This window comes from Perissodus microlepis, chromosome 1 (assembly GCF_051167445.1).
Source record: "Perissodus microlepis isolate ML-2025 ecotype Zambia chromosome 1, ASM5116744v1, whole genome shotgun sequence".
NCBI classification, from domain to species: Eukaryota; Metazoa; Chordata; class Actinopteri; order Cichliformes; family Cichlidae; genus Perissodus; species Perissodus microlepis.
The window spans coordinates 28,164,651-28,187,721 of NC_140461.1; the positions used below are offsets into that span (position 1 = coordinate 28,164,651).

Genomic DNA, 23,071 nt, shown 5'->3' on the forward strand with positions numbered 1-23,071 from the left:
TTTCTTTAGCTGAATCTAACCAAAGATAGCACAACTTGACAGCATTTTTGTACCAAATCAGCAATTATTGAAAAGCTATTAATTACAAAATGTAGTGAACAATCAAAAGAAGAGCTTTGAATGTCCTTAAAGAAGCCTGGTGACATATTCCTGGAGAGTGTTCAGGCTGTGTTGAAGAACAAAGATGATCATAACATATATTAACTTTCAAGCTGGTTAGAATTGTACATATTCTGTTTTTGCCTTATATACTGTATTTCCATGTATCTTTGAAAATGTTTCAATAAACCAGTTGGAAGATATTTCTCATTTTCCTAGAAAAATGTGAAGAAATTAGGGAGGGCCCAAGACTTTTGCACAGTACTGTAAAATTACATGTAAAAATGCAGTTGGAACATTTTGCTGACAGGATCTTTTGTTTCCCCCAACATAAAAGAAACGGAGGGATTTAACAAGTCTAAATTAAATCCTCGTGGGAAAACTCGACTGTTTGGTGGCAGAGCAGTCACACTGCAGAAATCAAACTGATCCAGATCTGAGGCCACGCGCTTTCTTTGGTCATGGGTACTGGCTAGATTATTACCAAATATATAGTAGCCATTATTTATTTTTAAGTAGTACTTAATACTAAGGGTACTTAAAACTAAAGTGACAAACTACATTAAAGCCAGTGCCTCTTTCGGTTGCCTGCCAAATTAATAGACGCCACAAGGAGATTAAACTCTGTCTCCATCTAGTGGATATCAAGCTGCAATTGCAGTGGGGACATTAATCTTATTAATATTATGAAATTATCTGGACTCTTTTAGACTCGTAATCCCAAAGATCCGATCAATAACACAAATATATAACTTTGCATAAGCAAATATAAATAGCATCTTGTAAATGCAGACAATCTATGCTTTATAGTGAATTTTAGAAGAAATTGTGTTAAAGTACAACACATTATGTTATATATATAGCACAGTACAGGTGTAATTTAAAGTGAAGGCATGGGAGTTGTAGTGATTCAAAGTGATAAATTAAAGCTATTAAAAGTTGTAGACTGGCTGTGTTTAATTGGCAAGCAAAAAATGACCATTCTAGATCTTCCAATCGCCTAACATGTCCTCCTGATAATTATCTTTTTCATAGGCTCTTTGACAGGGAATGTTATGTTGTCCTGTCACACTGACCTTCAGCGTATCTATGACGAGGGCTTGACCTGTAAATAGAAGCCTGGTCATTTAGGTCTATCATCCCCAAGGTTTACCTGAAATACAATTAAATGTAATGCGTATAGTTGTATTTCAGCCTAATGTGTTGTTGTGAATTTTACGCTTACGTTATATAGGCTACAGCTTGTCGAATCCTTAAAGCTTCACGATGCAAAAAGGTGCAAAGGTGGGCGTGACAGCTGAGAGGATGCTGTAATAACCATCACAGAGTAAATAGGAATTAAGTAGTTAAATTATAGAATAACAAATTTCCTGAAAATAAATATTCACGTTGCTAATACTGGTAGAACTAGAGAACGAGTAACCCAAAGTTATCCGCTATCCGCTGACATAATTTAGCTGTCAACAACAGCTAAATGCTAATGTTGCTAATAGACCGAGACATGCGCAGAAGACACTTTATATAACGGTTTCAGTTCACGTTTTTATCACGTTCGGGAGGGACGGTATTGGCTGTGTGTCAGATACTCTTAGCAGAGATGTATCGCCTCAGAAAATCATGTAAAGAGGTCAAATATTGACAGAGATGTCCGAACGCGTATTTAGGCTAATATGTAGGACATATATAAACCACCAGTAGTGTAATGTGGAAAATTACACCGCTGAAGGGGCGTGGAAAGTTACTAGCCTTAAAACGTCATCGCAATTTTATCCAATGGGGGCTCCGTTATGCAAATGACAGATTCTTCTAGGAAGTGGGATCCCAGCGCTGCAGTCGCTACTTCAGCTATCTTCGGCTCTGTGAGGGCGAGCTGGACATCAGGCTGTCATGCTTTTACAGACACGTTAAACAAAAGAAAACCTGCGAACATAAATAAGGCCTGCCGCTTTTAAGAAGCAAGCAACTGACCCACAGTTTTCCTGCTGAGGTAAGTACGCTGGAGATGCGACTGTTGCTATGTCCGGTTTGGTCCTCAAGTGATGCTGCAACATTAAATCGATTATTAGCGGTAGAAATGAAGGCCGTTAAAAACATGTATGCTCCGCTGCTTTTTTTAAGGACTAAAACGATATCAAACTACGGCTAGGAAAGGGGCAGGGCGAAGCGGGGTCTTAATGTGGAGCTACTGCGGCAAATTCTGGTGGGTGGGTGGCTAATTCGTCCAAAAGGCGACACGGTTTTCATTTTCAGGATCGGGAGTATGGGAAGAGGACCGTTGGCCTGCTCTTAGAGAGCTTGTTATCGTCCAGAAAAGCCCACGTTTCTCACTGGGTTAGCTACTTGATGGAATCTGTGTGCCCCTGTGGCTGTTAAGGTGCGTCTCAGGATTGTTGTGAGTCGTGACAAAGACCAGAGAGTAAAATTAAAGCTGTTTACACGCCGTCTCTTGGCATTAGTTGTATTAATGTGTCAGATATACTCTTTGGATTGGTTTCCAGTGAAACACACGGGTACTAGTGGGGTTATTTTTGAAGCTATTTTTACACAGCTGGATTTTTTTTCTCCTTTTTTTGTCTTACACCGTCGCCTTTTGATGCTAAGTTTGTTTACACGTGATGGCTGTATAATTGCCTTACTTTTAAGGTCTAATAAGTCTGAGGCCGACTTTTCGTAAGTGTTACATTTAGGTTTTCTGGAAGCAGCGTTATAACTTCCTGTCTGACATTGACAGTCTTGGTTATGGCAACAGGAACATGCTAGAAAATAAGTACAGCCGACAGGTGTCTGAAAGAGCTTAGGACACCAGTCAAAACTAAAATATTTAGATTCATGAAACTTAAAAAAAAAAAAAAAAAAAAGGATGTGTAATCTTTAGCAGTTACTTACCATGCAAATTAAGTGGTGTCATTATTCTTACTTAATTTTAGATGAAACTTCTATTTAAGGAAAAAATATAACTTTTTGATACTGTACAGTGAAGGTCTTTCTGTGTGTTTTGCTTTATGTGCTTTTTAGGACCACATCACTGTGACTTCACATTTCTTTGGACCTTTTGAAACAAGTTTTCATTGGAGGCGAACTTGAACGTAAAATGTAAGCATATTAGTTTATTTTAGCTTTCAGTTATGACTGTTTCTATTTATGTCAGTTTGATGTGGCTGCCTGGTAACATCACACAAACATTTGCGTTGCACATCAGTGATCAGAACTTCCTTTTTTCTTTGCAATAGAAGGCATTGAGCCTCTTCTGTGCCCTTTGTAGTTTCTGTTTGTTTACCTATAATTTCACACCTGCTGAAACTTTATTAGCTGTGAACATTAATACATTTAATAAATCTGCTAAAATGTAAATTTGTGCTGGCACATTACATTGGGAGAAATGCTAGTCAAGATTCACCTTGTCTGCTATATGTAATGATTTATTTAAAGCATTGTCAGCACCTCTATCTTCTATGCAGCAAGGCTTCCTATTGGCACATTTTAAGCTGTAATGTAATTACAGGGAGTGTATTAAATAACCAGGTCTGTCTTATCTGACTGTGCTTTATCTGAGTTCCTTTGAGTTTATGTTCCCACAGATGTGTTGCTGCAGGACACCTGGGGAATATTTAATTAATTTATTTCTTTACAGTCCATTGTTAATCCCTAGAACTGGGGGAAAAAACAAACAAACATTGACTTTTGTACAAGCGATGTCTTTTTAAATTAAAATTCAGTTTAAAAATGGAGTTCTGCATTTATTGGCTGCTTTTGTTTTCTAGAATAATCATGAGCGCCCACGAATCCGACGTGCACACCATCTCTCCCGAGATGCCAGCAATGTTTGACGGCATGAAGCTGGCGGCGGTGGCCACGGTGCTTTACATCATTGTCCGCTGCTTGAACCTCAAGAGCCCCACAGCACCCCCGGACCTCATCTACCAGGACACTGCTGTCAACCGCTTCCTCCTCAAGTCCTGCTCTCAGTTGACCAAAGAGTGAGTTGCGTTCCTTTCTCTCTGTGCATGTCTCTTTGGAGGTTGCCACGGCAACGGTGCAGCAGCAGTGAAGGTAGCGGTTTGTCTGGCGGTGGTCCCAGCTATCGTCAGTGCTCCTGAGTGTGCCACACGTCTGTACCACAGCCTTCCTGTTGGCTCTTTAATGAATTAAACACGAGTCTGTATTTTCGGGGTTATCTTAAAGGTGCACTGAGTTTGTTGCACTTGCATTATAAATAAAGGCTCATTCACTGCAGGGCAAGAGGATTTGCATTCATGATGATGCTGGTCTCACATTCAGGGTAACTATGATGACTGCTATAATTTGAATGTTTCATCTGAGCTCATAATAACTGACGCAAAGCAGTCGTTCCTGGACCATAACAGAACAAGGCTTTGCTGTGAGCTTTAAACCAGGTTATTTATGCCTCAAACTTCCTGTAATTTTGCTGGAAACACACTCCCTTGAGTGGGAATTGTATACTCAGTTGTGTTTCCTTAGTGAGCATCTCTCCACCTCTTGCTTTGACACTCGACAGGAACTTTCAGCTTCGTAGGGCGAATCTCTCGAAGCACCCTCGAGTGTCAGCTTACATAACGGATGGTTACCAAGCCCTTTGCCTTTCAGCTGCAGGGTCATTGAATCATAAGGCCGCACTGATGCTTACATCTGTGTCTAGTTTGTTATTATTCCCTCCTGAACAGCCGTATGCTCTATGCTTAGAATAGGAAGATGTCTGTCCCAGTGTGTAGTTTAGCAGAGATGTTTGAAGTCTACACTTTTTATCTTCATTTTTGTGAAGTCACGTTTGTAACTCGTGACATCCTGTGTTGTTGCATAATAAATCGATCGCACAGTGGAAAGTATAAGAGGGGTGATGTGAGGTGAACAGCCTTTTTGTTTGGCTGTGTTTGGAGACAGTTGAATAGGGTTTAGGATAACATGCAAAATGACAGAGCACGCTATTTATTATTTCATTATTTGACAGAAGTCGCAGTCTGATTTGCCTCAGGTGATTGTCCAGGATATTGCAAAACATTGTAGAGCTTGTTTTCCTATTGGCCAGTATTATACATGCGTGTGTAGCTAGCATCTGACAGTATGTGGTGTATAGAAAAGAAAAAAAGCCCAATGAACGTAAAGACTGATAGCATGCAGATTAATACAATTACCATAAATGATATGAGTCATTTTGGACTTTGACCAGGACTTCGGGTCTTTGTTTTATCAAGCCACACAGACACATCCAGTTCCTTTTTTCTGTTATCTAATAGCTACAAAGGAAATGGCACAGTCACTGTACATACCCCAAGAAGGTTACATTAGTTATCCCAATTCCAAGAGAAATTGGAGCCTGTTACATTTGATATAGAATTATTTAAGGATTTCTCAAACTTTATCAGTTAAAAGCAAAGGAAAACTGATAACAGCATTATTTTTATTTTTTATTTTCTCGATGAACTCAGCTACTCTGGTGTCGCGCTTCCTGTCCACATTATAACAGTGAGGTCATCCTCTTCCTGTAGTCATGGATTAAGCCAGCAGAGTACCTTCTAGAAACATGTGGTAAAGCTTTAACTACAGTGCACCCTGGAGGCGATCACATTATCACTAAATGGCAATAGTCGGTTTTGTGGCAGATAATTCTCTTATGTAAGACTGTATTTGTTAATTAAGTAATTGTTGGAGCCACTGTAAGAGTTGAGGAAACATAAGGTTAAAGAGCTTGTGCAACTGTTGATGTAACTGAAGCCTCGACTCTCGGCAGTCGCTGACTGTCGTCGTGTTTTGGGCTGTGCTGTACACACAGCTAGTGTCCACACTGCAGCTGTGCTTTAGAGTTATGCTGGTCTTGTTTATCTGATATAGCTCACTACCGAGTTTTGTCACGAAACTATTCCACACAGGCTTGTATATAACTGAAGAAGTGAGAGAGTGCCTTGAATGCTCACTAAAGTGTTATTAACAAGCACTCAACCAATACAGTTATCACTGTCGAAACGCTGCGTTTGGAGATCTAGCCTGTCTTTAACTCAAATGTTCCTAAATATCTTCCTGAGTCACTTCAAAATCTTCCATATCGAATAATACTTTTATGTGAGTCAATCCCATTTAAACGGCTGAAGCATTATATGAAAAGCATGGTGTTTTATCTGTTCCTGTCGCCACTGTCGTGATTTTAAACCTAATATTTTACCTATAATATGTGATGAAACAGACAGTTGCAGTGGCAAGTTGAAGAAGTGTTAGTTCACACTATTTTGCTCTCGGTGTGGAGATGTGATAGTGATTCATGATAATGCCCGGTGTCTCAAAGGAATGTTACATAAGCTAAAGACTCAACTCCTACAGTTAACTCCTACAGAAGTGTCACTGGAATACAAACGCTGGTTCTGCAAATAACTTCACAAAACATAGCTACACACTAATGAAACGTTGCTGTCTGTTGGGTCCACGTAGCAATCTTTAAATGTCTTGAAAAGAGATGTGACTTTGTGTGCAAACTCTGTGCTTGAAAGTCCTGTCTCTGTCATAAACCAGAAATGCAAAAGGCATGTGCTTCAGATAACACTGTGTTGATCTTGTGTCTGAGCATTTGCCCTGCCCTTGTACTGTCCATTAGGCTGAGGGCTCATATTTCGAGACCAAATTTAACAAAGGAATGCAATTTTGTGTTTTCCAGGTACATTCCTCCATTACTGTGGGGTAAGAGTGGTCACCTCCAGACGGCACTGTATGGTAAACTTGGTCGGGTGAGCTCGCCTCACCCTAGTGGAATCAGAAAATATTTGCCCATGCAGGATGGGGCGACTGCGACCTTCGACCTCTTCGAGCCGCTCGGGGATCATCGGACAGGAGGTGATGCATTTGATCAGGATCTGCTTCTTATTAACCAACATTTTTATGCAGTTGTATAGAACAGGGGCAAGAGAAAGCACATTCATCACAGCTATGGATGAGCACAATATACAGCACTGCCTGAGCTCAGCCATTCTTGGGATGCCAGGGGTGGACAGCTCTCCTAAGATCATTTCACAGCATTGGAGGTGTGGGCTAACTCAAATCTTCAGTGAGGTTTCATTTGTTGAATGCAAGTTTTGTTGAAGTAATCGACCTTCTGGTTCTGATATTTTGTCCAGCTCTACTGTGTGAATTTGTACGTGATGCTCTACAAGGGTGAACACTTTTTCTTGCCCCTGTACATTGCTTAGTTGGATCTTTACTGTCATGACAAACATTAAAATCTATTATATTATAGTTCTTAGTTTCATACTGTAATTCTGTTGCTTTACATTGTAATTCTACTACTGCTACTTCTGTCTAGTCCGTTCATGCCACACCTAATGAGTGTTTGTCAGTCCTGGACGAGGGATCCCTTCTCTGCTGATCTTCTTGAGGTTTCTCCCATTTTGTTGTTCCTGATAAATTTCTTCATTAGTCGATTCGAGGGTCAAGAATAGTTAGAGGGTATCACAAGAAACTTTGGCCCCTGAGAGTTTTTTATATAGAACATATGGCTAAATAAAACAAGTTTGATGTTTGGAGAATAAAGAAATTCGTTGTCAGTGGTGTCATGTCCAACTTTGGTTATTTGTGCCAGGCCTTGCAAGTCAGCTACTAAAGAGACTTTGCTGCATTATTGTTCTTTTAAATCACGCATAAGATGTGTGTAATTCAGTTGTGGGGGGACCTTTTAAAAGATGCATATGTTTCTCTGAAGGCTTGAGCTTATCCAATCAAATTAACTTGGATCTATTAGTCCTCTCAGAAAGCTTGAGCCTCACATGACATTTTACTCCCGACAAAAGTAGTGTTACTATTTCCACTGTGTTTGGAAAAGCTATAATTGACAGCCTTATCCTTTATCTTGGATCGGCTGCCGGGCTTTGCCTTGCTCCTTTTGTTATGATGATCTGCTGTTTAGGAGAGTAACACTTTCTTTATCTTTGCTTACATTTTTCTCACTTGCAAATATTGCCCTGCTCCATCTGCCTGTTCAACCAGATGACATCACCATGGTGATATGCCCCGGTATCGGTAACCATAGTGAGAAGCACTACATCCGGACCTTTGTGGATTATGCACAGAAGGATGGTTATCGTTGTGCTGTGCTGAATCACCTGGGAGCTCTTCCCAACATCGAGCTTACCTCTCCACGCATGTTCACTTATGGTAAGACCAGTGAGCCTACTCAAAATAGTACCTATTTGGCTTTTGAAAAAATGTCATTGTTGGATGTTTATATTGTAAATGTCCAGTTTCAAATGTTATATACAATTTATGTCTGTGGACCGAAGGTTTTCTACTTGTATGCTGCTTAGGTGGTATCAGTTTGGCACTGATTACATATGGTGTAAGCAAACAAGGCTCATAAGGCCTGCATCTGTTTGTGGATGTCAGTGAGGGGCAGCTAATGAGAAGAAAGTAAGGAAAGGGGCTTGAAAAAATGAAATGGGCTGCCTAAAGGCCGTAGTAGAGGATTTTGTACTGTGAATCATGCAGAGCTAGTCTAGTGATGACTCATCCCCCCACCCCTAATAATTTCTGAACCCCTGTTAAACACCAGTCAGTTTTTCATCAGAGGTCTATCTAAGAATGAAAACCATTATTTGCAATGATAAAAAGAATTCAGTCCTGACAGTAATGCTGTGTCATCGCTTTTGGCTCAGCCTGCTGTTCTCATCCAATTGTCTGTTGTGGTTTAGGCTTAACCTATCCTCTCCAAAATCCATTAAAAGGGGTGAGCACAGTGAAGGTATTAGTTTAAAGCATTTCTGGTGAAAGTGTGCACTTACGAACAGCTTATCTTTTTTTGCCCTGCTTGTACAGCATTATTTCAGGGTAAACGGTAAATTATGGAAAAAGAAGAATAAAAAAAGGCTTTTTTATGGGCATGATGAGACCTGTGCTGTTTAAAAGATCTTAGACACTCAAATCTGATACCCTGAATTAAAGAAATCTTCAGCCAGAAGTGCTGAGTAGAATAAAGTATGTTTCTGTGTTTTGATTATAGCACTATACTGTTTCATTTTACAGGATGCACATGGGAATTTGCATCCATGGTTGGCTACATTAAGCGGGCATACCCTAACACCCAGCTCATTGTTGTGGGCTTCAGTCTGGGTGGAAACATCGTTTGTAAGTTCCTGGGGGAGAACAAGGCTAACCAGGAGCGAGTGCTGTGCTGCGTCAGCGTTTGTCAGGGGTACAGCGCACTGAGGTGGGTTGCTGTGGTCTCATTTCTTAATTACATGCATTGTTTTGTCAAACCAGCTTTGTAATACTAACACTGACGTGCTCACATTTCTAAATATAAATGAAGCTCAGAATAATTCTACAAAATGAATAGCACTTGCATAATTTAATCACATGTTTATCCATGAGTCTGCAAAGCGGCTCCAGTCAGCTGGTTACCCTTTCTGCTCTTCCTTTTACCATAATTATCCTAGTTGATGGATTGTACCAATTTGGTAAAGTTGCCACTTAAAAGATTTTTTTTCTCCCAAAATGTAAGAAACGAGACACATTTAAAAACCTGTTTGAGGACCTGTCTGATCCCTTCATTCACCTACCACAGTTTACTCTGAATGTCTACAGAACCGTTGATAATGTTGGGCATTATCAACGGTTCTTTGCTGAAGTACAGGAGTAGAAGTCCTACCAGCTAATGACTAGTGTCAATTAGTCATTTGTCTTTCAGTCAGTTAATAGTTTGATTTAAAAAACAGAAAACAATAAAACCTTACTTTGTAAAGTAACTAGCAACCAGATAAATGTATTGAAAGTACAATATTTACAAATAGATTATGATGTATATGTCTATTTAGTGCATGCGGGTGTCTGCACTCTGTGTTCTTGTCAGATTCTGTGTTTTTAAATGCAGACAGCATCTCTTGGCAGACTTGACAGGCCGGGTCTATTAAAGTTTCAGTGTGGACAGCAGGGGATGGGTGTGTGTCGAGACTGGCCGTCTGTCAAATTGGCTTTGCAGTTTTTCTTTTTTCTTTAAAAAAAAAAAAATCATTTTCATTTAAAATCTGTTTCCAAAATTTAAGCTGGCCCTCCTGTCAGTGTACCTCGAGAGCTGAAGCTGTACAGTAATCAGCCACAACATTGAAAACACCTGCCTGATATTCTGTAGGTTCCCTTTGTGCCGCCCAACAGCTCTGACCTGTCGGGGCATGGACATGGGACCCCTTGGCGTGTCCTGTGGTGTCTGGCACCCGGACGTTGGCATTGGATCCTTTGGGCTTTGCGGGTTCGGGGTAGGCCTTTGTGGATCGGGCTCGTTTGTTAGCATCCGACTGATGCTCAATCGGATTGAGAATTTGGAGGCTGGCTCTGTTTTTTTTCGGGGTTCCTCGAGCAATTCCTGGGAAGTTTTTGCGATATGGCGGGGTGCATTATCCTGCTGGGGAGGCCACTACCATCGAAGAGTATCGTAGCCTCGAGTGGGTTGTGCTTGGCCTACAACAATGTTTAGGTGGGTGGCACAGTACATATTGTAGTGTCAACCGCATGAATACCAGGACCCAAGGCTTGCAGTGGAATGAGTGATCAATGTTTTTCACTATTGCCTACTGTTTTAATGTTGCGGCTGATCGATGTATGTTCTTCTTACAATAACACACATTTAATATTATGGCCTTAAAAACGAAAAAGGTTTCTTTTTTTGTGGCTTTTTCATACAATGTTTTTTTGTAATCAGCAGTTAGCTGCTGAACCTGTTTTTCTTGAGCTGTTGTTTTGAGTCACCTTGTCACTGTCAGCGAGCTGCATATTGAGTGTGACTCTTTGTGTTAGTGGATTAGTGGACACAGGACATTCAACGTATTGTTTAGATTGCAGACAGTCTGCACAAAGCTAACTTCCTGTGTGTTTGCCTTCCCCTCTCTCTCTCAGGGCCCAGGAAACATTCCTGCAGTGGGATCAGTTCAGGCGCTTCTATAACTTTCTCATGGCCGACAACATGAAGAAAATCATTCTCTCACACAGGTACCACTGTTGCCCAGCTATAAATTTTAGTACATTGTGTGCCTTCTGTTTCCAATCACTGAAAAGTTTAATGGACATGTTTAGTGTTTGGGGAGAACATTTTATGGTGTTTGCCAAAGACAGTGATTTCATCAGACAACCCAGTCGGTAATCTAACCTCCTAATTTCCTTATAAATGAAATTGTAGATTACCCACAGCCATGGTGGGTTCATTTGAGCAATGATCATTTTCACAGATCTGAGTAGGTTGAACTGCCTGAAATGGTACCTTCCTCTTGCCTCTCTTGCTCTTGCCCTACCTACCTATAACATGCTAAGGTGCCCATAAAATAAATAAAGCCAACTATAAACTACTCAAAACTAAGTAAAAATGTAAACTAAAAAAAAAGCTAAATGAGCCACTAGCCTACTAAAAAGAACATCTAAAGTAACTTTCTAAATGCTAATCTGCAAATAAATGAATAGTTCTTACCATTCTTGAACCGTCTTCGTTGTCACTCTGTGTAATAGAGGGAATAGTTGGTACATAGCTGACAGTTATGACTGTGAACTAATTGATTTTTAAAATTACTTGTGTTCATGTTAATTTTTGTATGTTACAGGCACAGTCTGTTTGGAGGACATTCGCTCAAAATGATTGATGCTGATCTAAGTCGGTTGTACACAGCAACATCTCTCATGCAGATTGACGACAACATCATGAGGTGTGTTCTAGTAAACTGCAGCTCTTCTATGTTCTTGATGCTCCTAGTGATACTTTTTGTCAGTGCTTAGAATCTGAAAAATATCAGATATTCTTGTCATTTCTATCAAACCCCTCTAAGGGTTAGGGACTGAATAATAATACCTGATCTTTTTGGGTTTCAACAGAAAATTCCACGGCCACCGCTCTCTCAAAGAGTACTATGAGAAAGAGAGTTGTGTACATTATATTCACAATGTAAGAACTGCTTTTGCATGCGACTCACAAATGCCATCTTTCTCTTTTTTGGTCTGTTTGTGTATTTTTTTTGATGGATGGCATTTTGTTCTTAAATTTCCAGGTCAATGTGCCACTGCTGTTGGTGAACTCTGCAGATGATCCTCTGGTTCATGACTCATTGCTCACCATCCCTCGCACGCTAGCAGGTAATTGCCAACATGTTGCATAGCAACAGCAGCTGCACTAAAATATTTTTTTATCAACTAGATGGCAGAGTTGCAGTTAAATGGTCCGTGCAGATCAGGATCAACTCGCTGTCATAGCGTGGCTGCAGTAGCATCAAAAAATCAAGCTCCTGACCTTAAATAAGAATCCTGCTGTAAAATTATGTGTTGAATAAAAAACAAACAAAAAACCCCACCTGGACCTTCCTGCTCAAAATAAAAAGAAATTAAAAAATAAAGAAAAGGGTGGGTTCAATTTCTTTGAATATTGCTTCCACTGCACTGTAGTATTATGTAACTTTAAATAACTCACTGTAGATTATTAGTAACACCTATATTTTCCACAGTTCTAAAAATACTGAAAAACAATTCTCCTTCAGGTTGATACAAAAAGCTGTTAATGTCTTAAAGACTGGCCTCAGTTGAATCTCAGTAGTTTTAAAAAAACAAACAAACAAAAACATGTCTGCAGCCTTAAGCAGGACTATGATGAGCTGGCATCCAACCCCAACCGGGACAGGGTGGGGCACACAGTTTGTGACTAATGTTTTCTGCTGTGTGGCAACGGCTGTAACGCATAAATATAACACAGTGTTCCTCCAGTTGGATAAAGTGGGTTCACTGGTCTCCTGCCCCCCCAAAAAACCTTCTGTCCTCCAGTATATGGTGCAGGGTGATTTGATAATAAATAAACATAAGCAGGCAACTCTGGCTACACATGACTTAATGTCTATCAAGCATCCATTCTTCTCACTTTGTGCTATTTTTACTTACTGACCACTTTTAACTCTACTGGAAAAGGAATATTGCTTGTGTGTGTGCGTGCGTGTAAGAGAGAGAGTAGGAGGAGTCCTTACTGGAAGCAAATGGTACTGTATCCTATATGTCTCCAGGGAGCAACACTTACAGAAAAGTGGATTAGCTGTCCCTTTGACCTAAAATGTGAGACAGTTGCTCAGACGCTTGACTGCCATCAAAAGACTGACAGAAATACACTTGCTGTGCTGGTGCTGGAATTAGCCCGGACTAGAAGTGTTTGATAAGAGTTTTTAGCAGACTGTTAAGTAAGACTGTTCCTGTTCAAGCAAAAATGTTACAGGTGAATTAAAGAAAACAAAGAATAGTTGGTGCTTCTTTATTGCAATGATATTTGAATAATATAATTAATCAAAATAAGATCATGAAACTGATGCAACTGTGTTTCAGTAATGACTTGGTAAATGATGCGTTTAGGGACTTATTAAGAAAAATCTTTAAACCACAAGCTGGTCTCCGGGCCTCTGCTCCAACCTGTCGCTCAGCTCGTAGTGAGGCGGCAGTTCTCGGTCCTGGATGAGCACGCAGTTGTCCAAGGGCAACTCAGCAGCTGTCATGTATAGTGCACAGTGTTCAAAGCCCAGTGGGATCTTAGTCACTAGTCTGCTACAGCAGGCTTCCCCACTAACCCAGATAAGACCAGGAGACCAAAGAGATCCAGGCCAGTCCTTTTCATGAAACCCCACCATAGTTGTTCACTGCAGCAGCACTATGCTGCAAGCAGAGGGAGTGTGTGGAGATGACCTAGTTTACATTTCAGACTTTATTTATCATCATTATTGTTATTATTATTTTTTTAATTATACATTTTAAATAAAAATATATTTTAACTGCAGAATAACCAATGCAAAAAAAATAAATAAACAGCAGTAGATTGCAGTCCTTCATATTTTATTAGGCAGCACAGATGCAGAGATATTCAGGGTTCGTATATTGTGAATGACGTAAAGTCAGTGTGAAAACTGCTGTTTTCTGTATGGACAGAGTATAGAAAACAGAGGTCGTCACATCTCCTAAGGGAAAATGTTAAAGTTTGGCCTGGAGTCCTATCTTGTCAATTATTAATGATTGCATTATTTTACCATAAGTATGTGGACACAAATGTAATCGTAAGGATCTTGGAAGATTGTCAACATGGCAGTCTTTATTAAGAGAGAGGTATGGAAAATGATGAGTCTTATACTATGAAAAGACATTTTTCCATTCTGGATGACCATTTAAGCAATTAGACAACAAGCAACAAGCAATGTGTAACAATCTGTGAGACCTGTCAGTCGAGGCAAACCTGTTTCAACTGTTAAAGTCATTAAAAAATAGCCTCCAGGTTGAAGGAGCAAAGTTGAAGTACCACTTTTTTTCTGCCAGCTGTCAGACAAACAAACTGAGTAACATATTGATTGTGTCTAATGGCCAGAAATGTAATCGCACTGTTATCTGCTCGACTGTGCAAACACACCCTTAACAATCCCTTGCAAGCCCATTTCTGGGCATGTGTTGAACATTATTCTTCCGATGCTGACGATTACAAACTGGGCAGAGTACAGAGGGCTAATTACCGTGTGATTTGTCCTCTTCCAGCAAAGAAGCCGAATGTGATCTTTGCCCTGACACTTCATGGAGGCCACCTGGGCTTCTTTGAGGGTGCAGTCCTCTTCCCCCAGCCTCTCACCTGGATGGACAAAGTGATCGTGGGTTATGCCAATGCCATTTGTCAGTGGGAGAAACAGAAACCACCATGCCAAAGTGACCACCTGAGTGAGGGCTCCTGCTTAAAGGAGAAAGCATAAACCTCTGTCTCTCTCATTTGTTCATTAACCTTTCACTTTCTCCAACACCACTATCCCCACACTGCACTGAGGAGACGCTCTAAACTGATATCTCTTCTCTGCCTTCTCCTCCTGTGCGACTCACCAGTACCAACCCACCTTTCCCGGTCCTCCTTTGTAATCACAATCACCTTACAGTTTGTGACAAAATGAACTAACTGCCTTCGTGCTCTTTTCCATGTCGAGGACTCGGAGCAGGGACATTTTGGTTCTTTACATCTACACAGTAATGACGCCTGGCTAAGTGATTCTTTTTGGCCGAAAGTGTCAGACGATGAAGTCAAGCTGTCATTTTAAAGGAAAGCAAGAGCACCACTTTAGAGTAGTCGAGTGAGAAACAAGAGCACACAAGAAGCCTCGTATTACATCGAAGAAGAACTGTAAGAAGCTCACTGCTTATCACCGCCAAGGCCATATAGCCTAGTCTGCTGTCTTAACAAACGTTACCGTTTTGTGTGTGCGTGCGTGCGTGTGTGAGTATGTCTGTGTGAGACTGTGTAGGCCAAGAGGGAAAGACCCAGGATGGTGGTCTTTGTGAGGTTGGTCTGATTTAAATTCTCTGTTCTTAGCCCTTGGCCATTATGTCTGCTCCTCTGGGTGCGTTGCTGTTTGTAGTAAATGTACTGTAGATTAAGTATTAAGGTAGGATTGTACACATTGTTTCCAGCTCGTAACATCATCCTGCACATAGTTTTGGCACTCAAAGTTTTCGGTGCTTACCAGACGTGACCAGGGATCGAGCCCCACCTTCAGATGGGATCCATGTACATTCCCACAGTTGCATTCTGTCACTTTGATTCCAGCACTTTACATACTGTACACCACAATATTTTCCCCCTTTCCTCATTTTATTTGTCAAAGTGCAGATATGGAAACTATTAACGGAGGGGGCGAGGATGATAACGAAACGTTAGATGAATCAAATGTTCCCCGCGTTGTCTGTCTGTCAGTGTCTTTGAGCCCTCCTTACTCTTTCTGTTGCCTTTGATCAGCTGCAGGTCCAGCCAAGTCTCTGATATCCGTCTCTTACTGCACACACAACAGTCCTACTGCCACCGCACTGAGGCTAACATTCAACCCACCTGGTTTGGTGCGAACATCTTAGTACAGCTTTTCCATTTTACAGCAGATGATCATGTGGTTCTTTGAAATGTTGAAAATTTAGCCTTCTGATTGGCGAGCATGGTGCTACAAAAGGGAAAGTTCAGCAGATGTGAAGCAAATTTTTCATTTGTAATAATCTGAGCTGTGAGGTTTGACGAGTAGGAGGGCTGAAGATGCCAAAGCTCAACCGCTATTTATTTTAGTGGCTTGTTCGTATGATTCTGGTGTTTGTTTAACTGTAATTTAGATGGAGAATGCTGCATGCACGAAAGAAGATGGATTTTAACCGTAGGGAATATTTTTTTATTTCAAAGACTTTGCCGAAAATCTCAGTTCCTGTTTTGTTGACTGCACTGAGAATAAAGGGTGTTGCTGCACAAACTGCTGAAAAAATGATCGCAAACATCTCTTGTTGAAATCATACTGCAAGACTGGGACCTAAATTCAAACCTTGTTGTAGGGCTTTAAGGAAGCTTCTTCCAAGGCAATATACAGCCAAGAAATGTAAAATCTAAAACCTGCTTCTGAACACTGTGATGAGACGCTAAGGGTGGTTTGAAATGATTAAGTGACTGACAGCAGGGCATTTTATGAGGCTTCCTAGGCCGTGGTTTGTGTGTCGTAATACCTGGTTGATAGTATTTGATAAGTAGAAGTGTTTGAGTACTGGAAGGTTTGCCATATCAGGATATAACAGCACTGAATGTCAATCAATCGAAGCTTGTAAAGTAATAATAAATATCAGATAATAAGAATTGAATATTAAAGCTTATATATGGCGTTCCAAAGTTTGTTCTTAGCTTTAGAAATAGTTGCTTGGTTACCAGTAGTAGTATTTTAAAGTGCTGTAACTGTGAATCTGATCTGTTGCTCTTTTTGCTCTTTGGAAATTTTATTATCACAGTTATTTTCTGAGGTATAACTGCCTTAAACCTTTCTGAGCAAATACTATGACATCCAGGTATTAATCTCACCAATGCTGGCTTGGCTAATGTGGGGATAAAAGGGAACTTTTATCCAACTTCATCTCCTTTAACTCAGGGCATCTGTCAACACCAAGCACCAGTCTGACACCAGTGATCCCTTTTTTCTTTGTCTTTCGTCTCATTGGAGTCGTTTTTAATGTACTGTAAGATAAAATGAGACGCGCTGTGGCAGGTGGTCATCAGCCTGCCTTCTGAGTGGAAACCCTCAGTTTTATAACAGTATTGGAAATGAGGCTGCACTTGATGTGATTGGTGACATAATCGTGTTTGGTGTTTCAGTCGGCCTGCCAACACCCTCTTTCTTTTCACGTCTAGCAGTCGTCAACCAGCATTTGCTCAAACAACAAATCACTGTTGCCATCTGTTGTCAGGGAAACCGAACTACAACTGCCAGTCTTCGTGGCAAACATCCTCTCATCCACCCACAGTCAGATTATAGTAAAAAGTTCATCTGTAGTCCACAGCTCTCATTTAAAATTACACGTTTGGGTTTATTCTGGCTCGATTTCGATGACACCAGCAAAAACCCAGTTTCTGCAGTACGAGCCATGTGTTTTGGGTTGTTGTTGTTGTTTTTTGTTTTTTAGAAAAATGTTTTGCCTCTCCACAACTTTGCACAAAAATGCAAGTTTGGATGTATTATTTGGATATATATTTTTTTCTAGTTAATTATTTTGGGGGTATTTTTTAATTTTATTTTGTATTGTTCTTATGACTTCTTGTGTTATCTGCTTGTGTAAATGCAGTAGAGTGTGAGTGTTGATAGGTAAACATACAGCAGGTGTATACTGTGTCATATCACCACCTCTGATCCCCAAAAATCCAATATTGTTCACTTTAACAACAAAAATAAAACATCTATGTAAAGATGGTGTATATTAGATTTGAGGGACCAGGGATGGAAAAATAAAGGCAATAACCAAACAGAAGGGATTCTCTTATTATTTAAACACTAACGTGACAATAAATGGTGTCAAAGTATATTAGACCAAAACATGTCATACTCATTGTAATAATTTCTCATGGATCTGGGATCTGAAATGTTATTTTACTGTACTGATAAAAAATTGTGTTCCTCTGTATTTATCCTAACCTCACTGCTTCAAACATCAAGTTTATGGGCTCATATTTAATTGCTTGGAAACTAAATGACTCAGATATCTTGAGTAAATTTAAAATGTCCAAAAAATTTGGGAAGAAAAACTTGGATTGGGGTAAACTTTGCTTAATATTATTGTTTTGTTTTTGTTTTTTTCTAGAAAGATTTTTTTAAATGTAGAATCCGTAACTGTCAGTACCAGGCAAGTGGATGGGAGCCCACTGTGTGTTAACCTACAATTATCATTATACAGCTTTAATTTTGTGTTTACAGTTTTGCTGAATGAAGGCTAAAGGGTGTGTTGGGACAACTAGAGAGGGGGGGATGCAGTCACACAACACAATGTACTCTGATACTGAACCCTGGGTGTGTTTGTTGAAGAAATACCAGTGGTGTGCGTGTGAACTAATTATGTGAGGAGACGTGCTTATTGTGTTCCAAAATAAATTATTTTCTCAAAAGAAAAATTGTTTATTTTTTCCCCTCCAATTACAGCTTTGTAAATATAATGTAGAATACGCTTTAATATTTAACAATAATTTATGTATCACAGATTGTGCTGAATTGAGCCTTCATGTATTGACTCCTTTTATTTTTATAGCTTTTCCACCTCCCCAGTTATCATGTGTACTACACCACAGGAAAAGTAATCAAAACACAATTAAATCAAACCTTGTTTTCTTTTCTTTTTTCACCATCTATGTTGTCAATTAGCAAACACACAAATATATATATATATATATATATATATATATATATATATATATATATATATATATATATATATATATATATATGTATATGTATATGTATATGTATATATGTATATATGTATATATGTATATATGTATATATATATATATGTATATATATATATGTATGTATATATATATATATATATATATGTATATATATATATATATATATATATTTCTTTCCAATCTGTTGCAAGTGGTGTGTTTTAAGGACAGAACAGTTGGTGGGAATGCTGCATGCTGTAAGGGCATCTGTATTTTAAATGCAGTGCAATTTAATACTTCAATAGCTTGCAGTCCAGATTTTAGGTACACATTACGATCAAGTCGTGTGAAAGGTTTTGACAAAATTCAAAACTCAGAAAGGTAGGACAACTCTGGAGTTTTGCCAGGCCTAAAAAAGCAGCTTGACCTAGAAATCTGTATGAGGTAACATTGGTCACTGATTCATTTAAACTACAGCTTGCTGATATTAGCTACTTGCAGATGTATTGATACTAGTGTTTATAATACATAAAAATATGAGCGAGAAACATCTACCTTGAGTACTGAGCTTGCATAGTTTGTCCATCAGAGGGCAATCTTTAACTTCCTTATTGGCAGCAGAGCCACAGCTAAGACCTTCATATACCATGACCTGTTTGTCTCTCATGGCTTGGACTTTCTTTTTGTGACTGAAACTTGGCTACCCACTGATGATCTAGCTGCTTTTGTGGAACTGACTTCTATTCAACACAATCAACTCTGTCCTGCATCCCACCACTACAGCCATATCTAAGACTGCCTCACACACTTGTGAGGATTTTCAAAGGTTCTTTACTGGAAAAAATTGATAATATCAGATCACATATCCGGCTCCCATCCCAAGACCCTTCTGAACCACCTACATGTTCTTCCTTTCTCTCTGAATTTAAACCAGTCTCATTATCCCATCTTACTGATATAATAATGCACATCAAACCAACTACTTGCCCCTTGGATGTGTTACCTACACCATTTCTCAGAGATGTGCTGAAGACAGTCAGCCCTAACATCCTCGTTATTGTTAATAGCAGCATTTCAAATGGAACTGTTCCTTCAAATAGGACTGTTCCTGATTCTTTTAAACAAGCTGTTGTCCAGCTGCTTCTAAAAAAAAACCTGGTTTGGATACGTCAGTTCTTAGTAATTCTAGACCAATTTCTAAGCTGCCGTTTTTGTCTAAGGTTCTCGAGAAAGTTGTCCTCCACCAATTATCCTCATTCTTAGACACACATAGTATTCTGGATAAATATGTCTAGTTTCAGAGCCTTCCACAGCACAGATTCTGCTGAACTGAAGGTATTCAACGATGTGCTGACTCTGGAAAATGTACAGTTTCAATTCTTCTAGACCTGAGTGCAGCATTGTTGACCACACAATCCTATTAACCCATCTAAAGACGTGTCGGCATTCAAGGCTCTGCTCTAACATGGTTTGCCTCTTACTTAGAGAGCAGAACATGCTCTGTGATGCTACACTCGCTTGTGGAATACCTCAGGGCTCTATTCTGGGCCCTGTCTTATTCTCCTTATACATGCTTCCATGAATAATAATAATAATAATAATAATAATAATAATAATAATAATAAACTTTATTTATAAAGCACACTTAAAAATCAAGGGTATGCCAAGGTGTTTAACAAGTAACATAGAGAATAAAAGGAAGATAACAGAAATAGGACCAAAGCAAGTACTAGGTATGGAAGCAGATAGCTGTCACTGATACATAGGAAAGCAACAGATACAGAACAAACAAGGAATTAAATGAGCATAAAAGTGCATAATATAAAATCATAAAAGAAATATTAACTAGAGGGAAAGGCAAGATTGAATAAGTGGGTTTTTAGTCGTGATTTAAACAGTGCCACAGAATCAGATGCGCGGATATCAAGAGGAAGGGTATTCCACAGTACCAGGGCAGCCAGAGCAAACGCACGGTCACCCCGGGACTTCAGCCGAGATCTAGGTTGTGTCAGAAGTAGTTGAGTGGCAGATCTGAGTGTTCTAACAGGAGTATGTGGCTTGAGAAGTTCACTAAGATAACTCGGTGCTAATTTATTAATAGTTTTGAATGTAAGGAGTAATATTTTAAATTGAATACGATAATTTATGGGCAGCCAGTGCAAGCTAGCTAGAACAGGAGTAACAGGGCAAAATTTCCTGGTACCAGGCAAGAGGTGGGCTGCTGCATTTTGGACTGTTTGCAGTCTAAGAAGAAAAGAAGAGGGAAGACCGTAGTACAAGGAGTTACAATAATCCAACCTGGAGGTCACAAAAGCGTGAATAAGCTTCTCCAGGTCCTCATGTGGAACATAATGCCTAGCCTTAGAGATAAGGCGCAGTTGGTGGAAGCTAGATCTCACTACAGCAGACACTTGCTTATTGAGTTTGAGCGAGCTATCCAGCAGTACACCCAAGTTACTGACATAGTCACAGGAAGAGCTAGCAAAGGAACCCAGGGCAGCACAAAGTTGGGCACGAGGGATTTTACTGTTGAACATCACAATCTCAGTCTTCTTATCGTTTTAAACGAGAGAATTACTCAGGAACCATTCTTTGACCTCCCGCATGAAAGTAGTGCAGGGACACAGCAAGGTCGTCAGCAAGTTCAAAATAGATCTGTATGTCATCGGCGTAACAGTGGAAGGCGATATTGTATTTTTCAAAGATTGCGCCTAAAGGGAGCAAATACAATAAGAAAAGAATAGGGCCTAAAACTGATCCTTGAGGTACACCGCAACAGACTGGTGCAGAGGAAGAGGAGAAGGTGCCCAAGTTAACCGAAAAGGACCTGTCAGCGAGGTATGATTTAAACCGGTCGAGGGCAGTGCCTCTAATACCCACAGTGTGCTCAAGTCTTAATAATAAGATGTTATGGTCCATCATATCAAAAGCCGAAGAGAGGTCTAGTAAAACTAGGACCATAGAGCGTCCAGTATCAGTAATTACAAGAATATCATTAAGCACTCTAACCAACGCCGTTTCAGTACTAAGCAATGGCTTAAAAGCAGATTGAAATTTCTCAGCAATATTGTTCGTGTCCAAGTACGCCTGGAGCTGGGAGAGAACTAGTGTCTCCAGGATCTTGGACAGGAATGAAAGCTTAGAGATCGGTCTGTAGTTTGAAAGGTCATAACAGTCAGATAAAACTGAGATTATAATTTTCGGTACGCAAGACTCTGTTAGTCTCATAAGAAATGACTTGGGCCCACTATGAGCTAATGTACACCCCCATGTAAAAAAGCTTGGTTTCATTTTCGATTCTACCCTCAAGCTGGACAAACAAATAAATTCAGTTGTTCGTGGCAGTTTTTTCCAACTCGGGAGCATTTCCAAACTCGAAAATATCTTTCATCTGAAGGTCTGGAAATCGTTATCCATGCCTTCATATCATCACGTCTTGACTACTGTAATGTTTGTCACTCACGTCTGTCACTCAATCCTGTCCCGCCTGCAACCCGTTCAAAATGCAGCAGTACCAGAAAGAGAGTATTACTCCGATACTCGCATCTTTACATTGGCTGCGAGTTAAATATGGAGTTGACTCATGGATTTATTATTTGTTTTTAAAGCCCTCCATGGCTTGACTCCAGGTACAGTCTCCTTAGCCTGCACCTACCCACTCAAACTCTGCGTTCCTCCAGTCAGATGCTTTTATTGGTTCCACGCTCCCAGTTCAAATCTAGAGGTGAGATGGCTTTCTCCATTGCCACTTCAAGACTCTGGAACAGTCTTCCCTCTTTCATAAACTCCTCTTCCTCTTTGGAAGTCATCAAATCAAATTTGAAGACCTACCGATTTCCAAAGGCTTTCGGATCTCTTTGACACCACTTTTATTCTGTTTTAGCTATTCTGGTCTTTTATCTCATTGGATGATGTATGCATGTATATATGTATACACGTATTTTATGTACACGTATGTGTGCTTGTGTGTGAATGTGTACACTTTCGTATATGTATCTGCATATGTGCATGTACATCTATATTTCTGCAGGTGTATATAAGAGTCTGCTTTGTGTGTCTATATATACGGATGTCTAACAGTGTTTTTACAATGTTTCTTATCTATTTTAATTCTTTTTTATTTGATTTTATTATCTCTCTGTTCAGCACTTTGGCCGACACTTGATGTCTTTTAAATGCGCTATATAAATAAACTTGACTTGACTTGATAGCTGGACTGGCCATCCAGCTACGCTGCACAGCTGCCTCTTCTTCTCTCACTCTCTCCCCCTCCCTCTCCTG

The 23,071-nt window shown here is 39.8% G+C and overlaps 1 protein-coding gene across 3 annotated transcripts; it reads left to right on the forward strand.

Moving 5' to 3' along the window:
- The first annotated feature begins 1,650 nt into the window (after nt 1–1,650).
- LOC146394012 (monoacylglycerol lipase ABHD2) lies at nt 1,651–18,517 on the forward strand. 3 transcript variants are annotated; one of them, XM_084935047.1, is made up of 11 exons: nt 1,663–2,086; nt 3,115–3,192; nt 3,861–4,076; nt 6,761–6,936; nt 8,083–8,250; nt 9,115–9,298; nt 10,981–11,073; nt 11,676–11,777; nt 11,944–12,013; nt 12,117–12,201; nt 14,614–18,517. In XM_084935047.1, exons 3-11 carry the CDS (start codon nt 3,868–3,870, stop codon nt 14,820–14,822), a joined length of 1,296 nt encoding a protein of 431 aa, XP_084791173.1. In that variant the 5' UTR covers nt 1,663–2,086; nt 3,115–3,192; nt 3,861–3,867; the 3' UTR covers nt 14,823–18,517. The 3 variants fall into 3 exon arrangements, with proteins under 3 accessions (XP_084791339.1, XP_084791255.1, XP_084791173.1); XM_084935129.1 differs by lacking the exon at nt 3,115–3,192 and having other exon boundaries at nt 1,662–2,086; XM_084935213.1 differs by lacking the exons at nt 11,676–11,777; nt 11,944–12,013; nt 12,117–12,201; nt 14,614–18,517 and adding an exon at nt 10,220–10,561 and having other exon boundaries at nt 1,651–2,086; nt 10,981–11,069.
- The last annotated feature ends 4,554 nt before the right edge of the window (nt 18,518–23,071 follow it).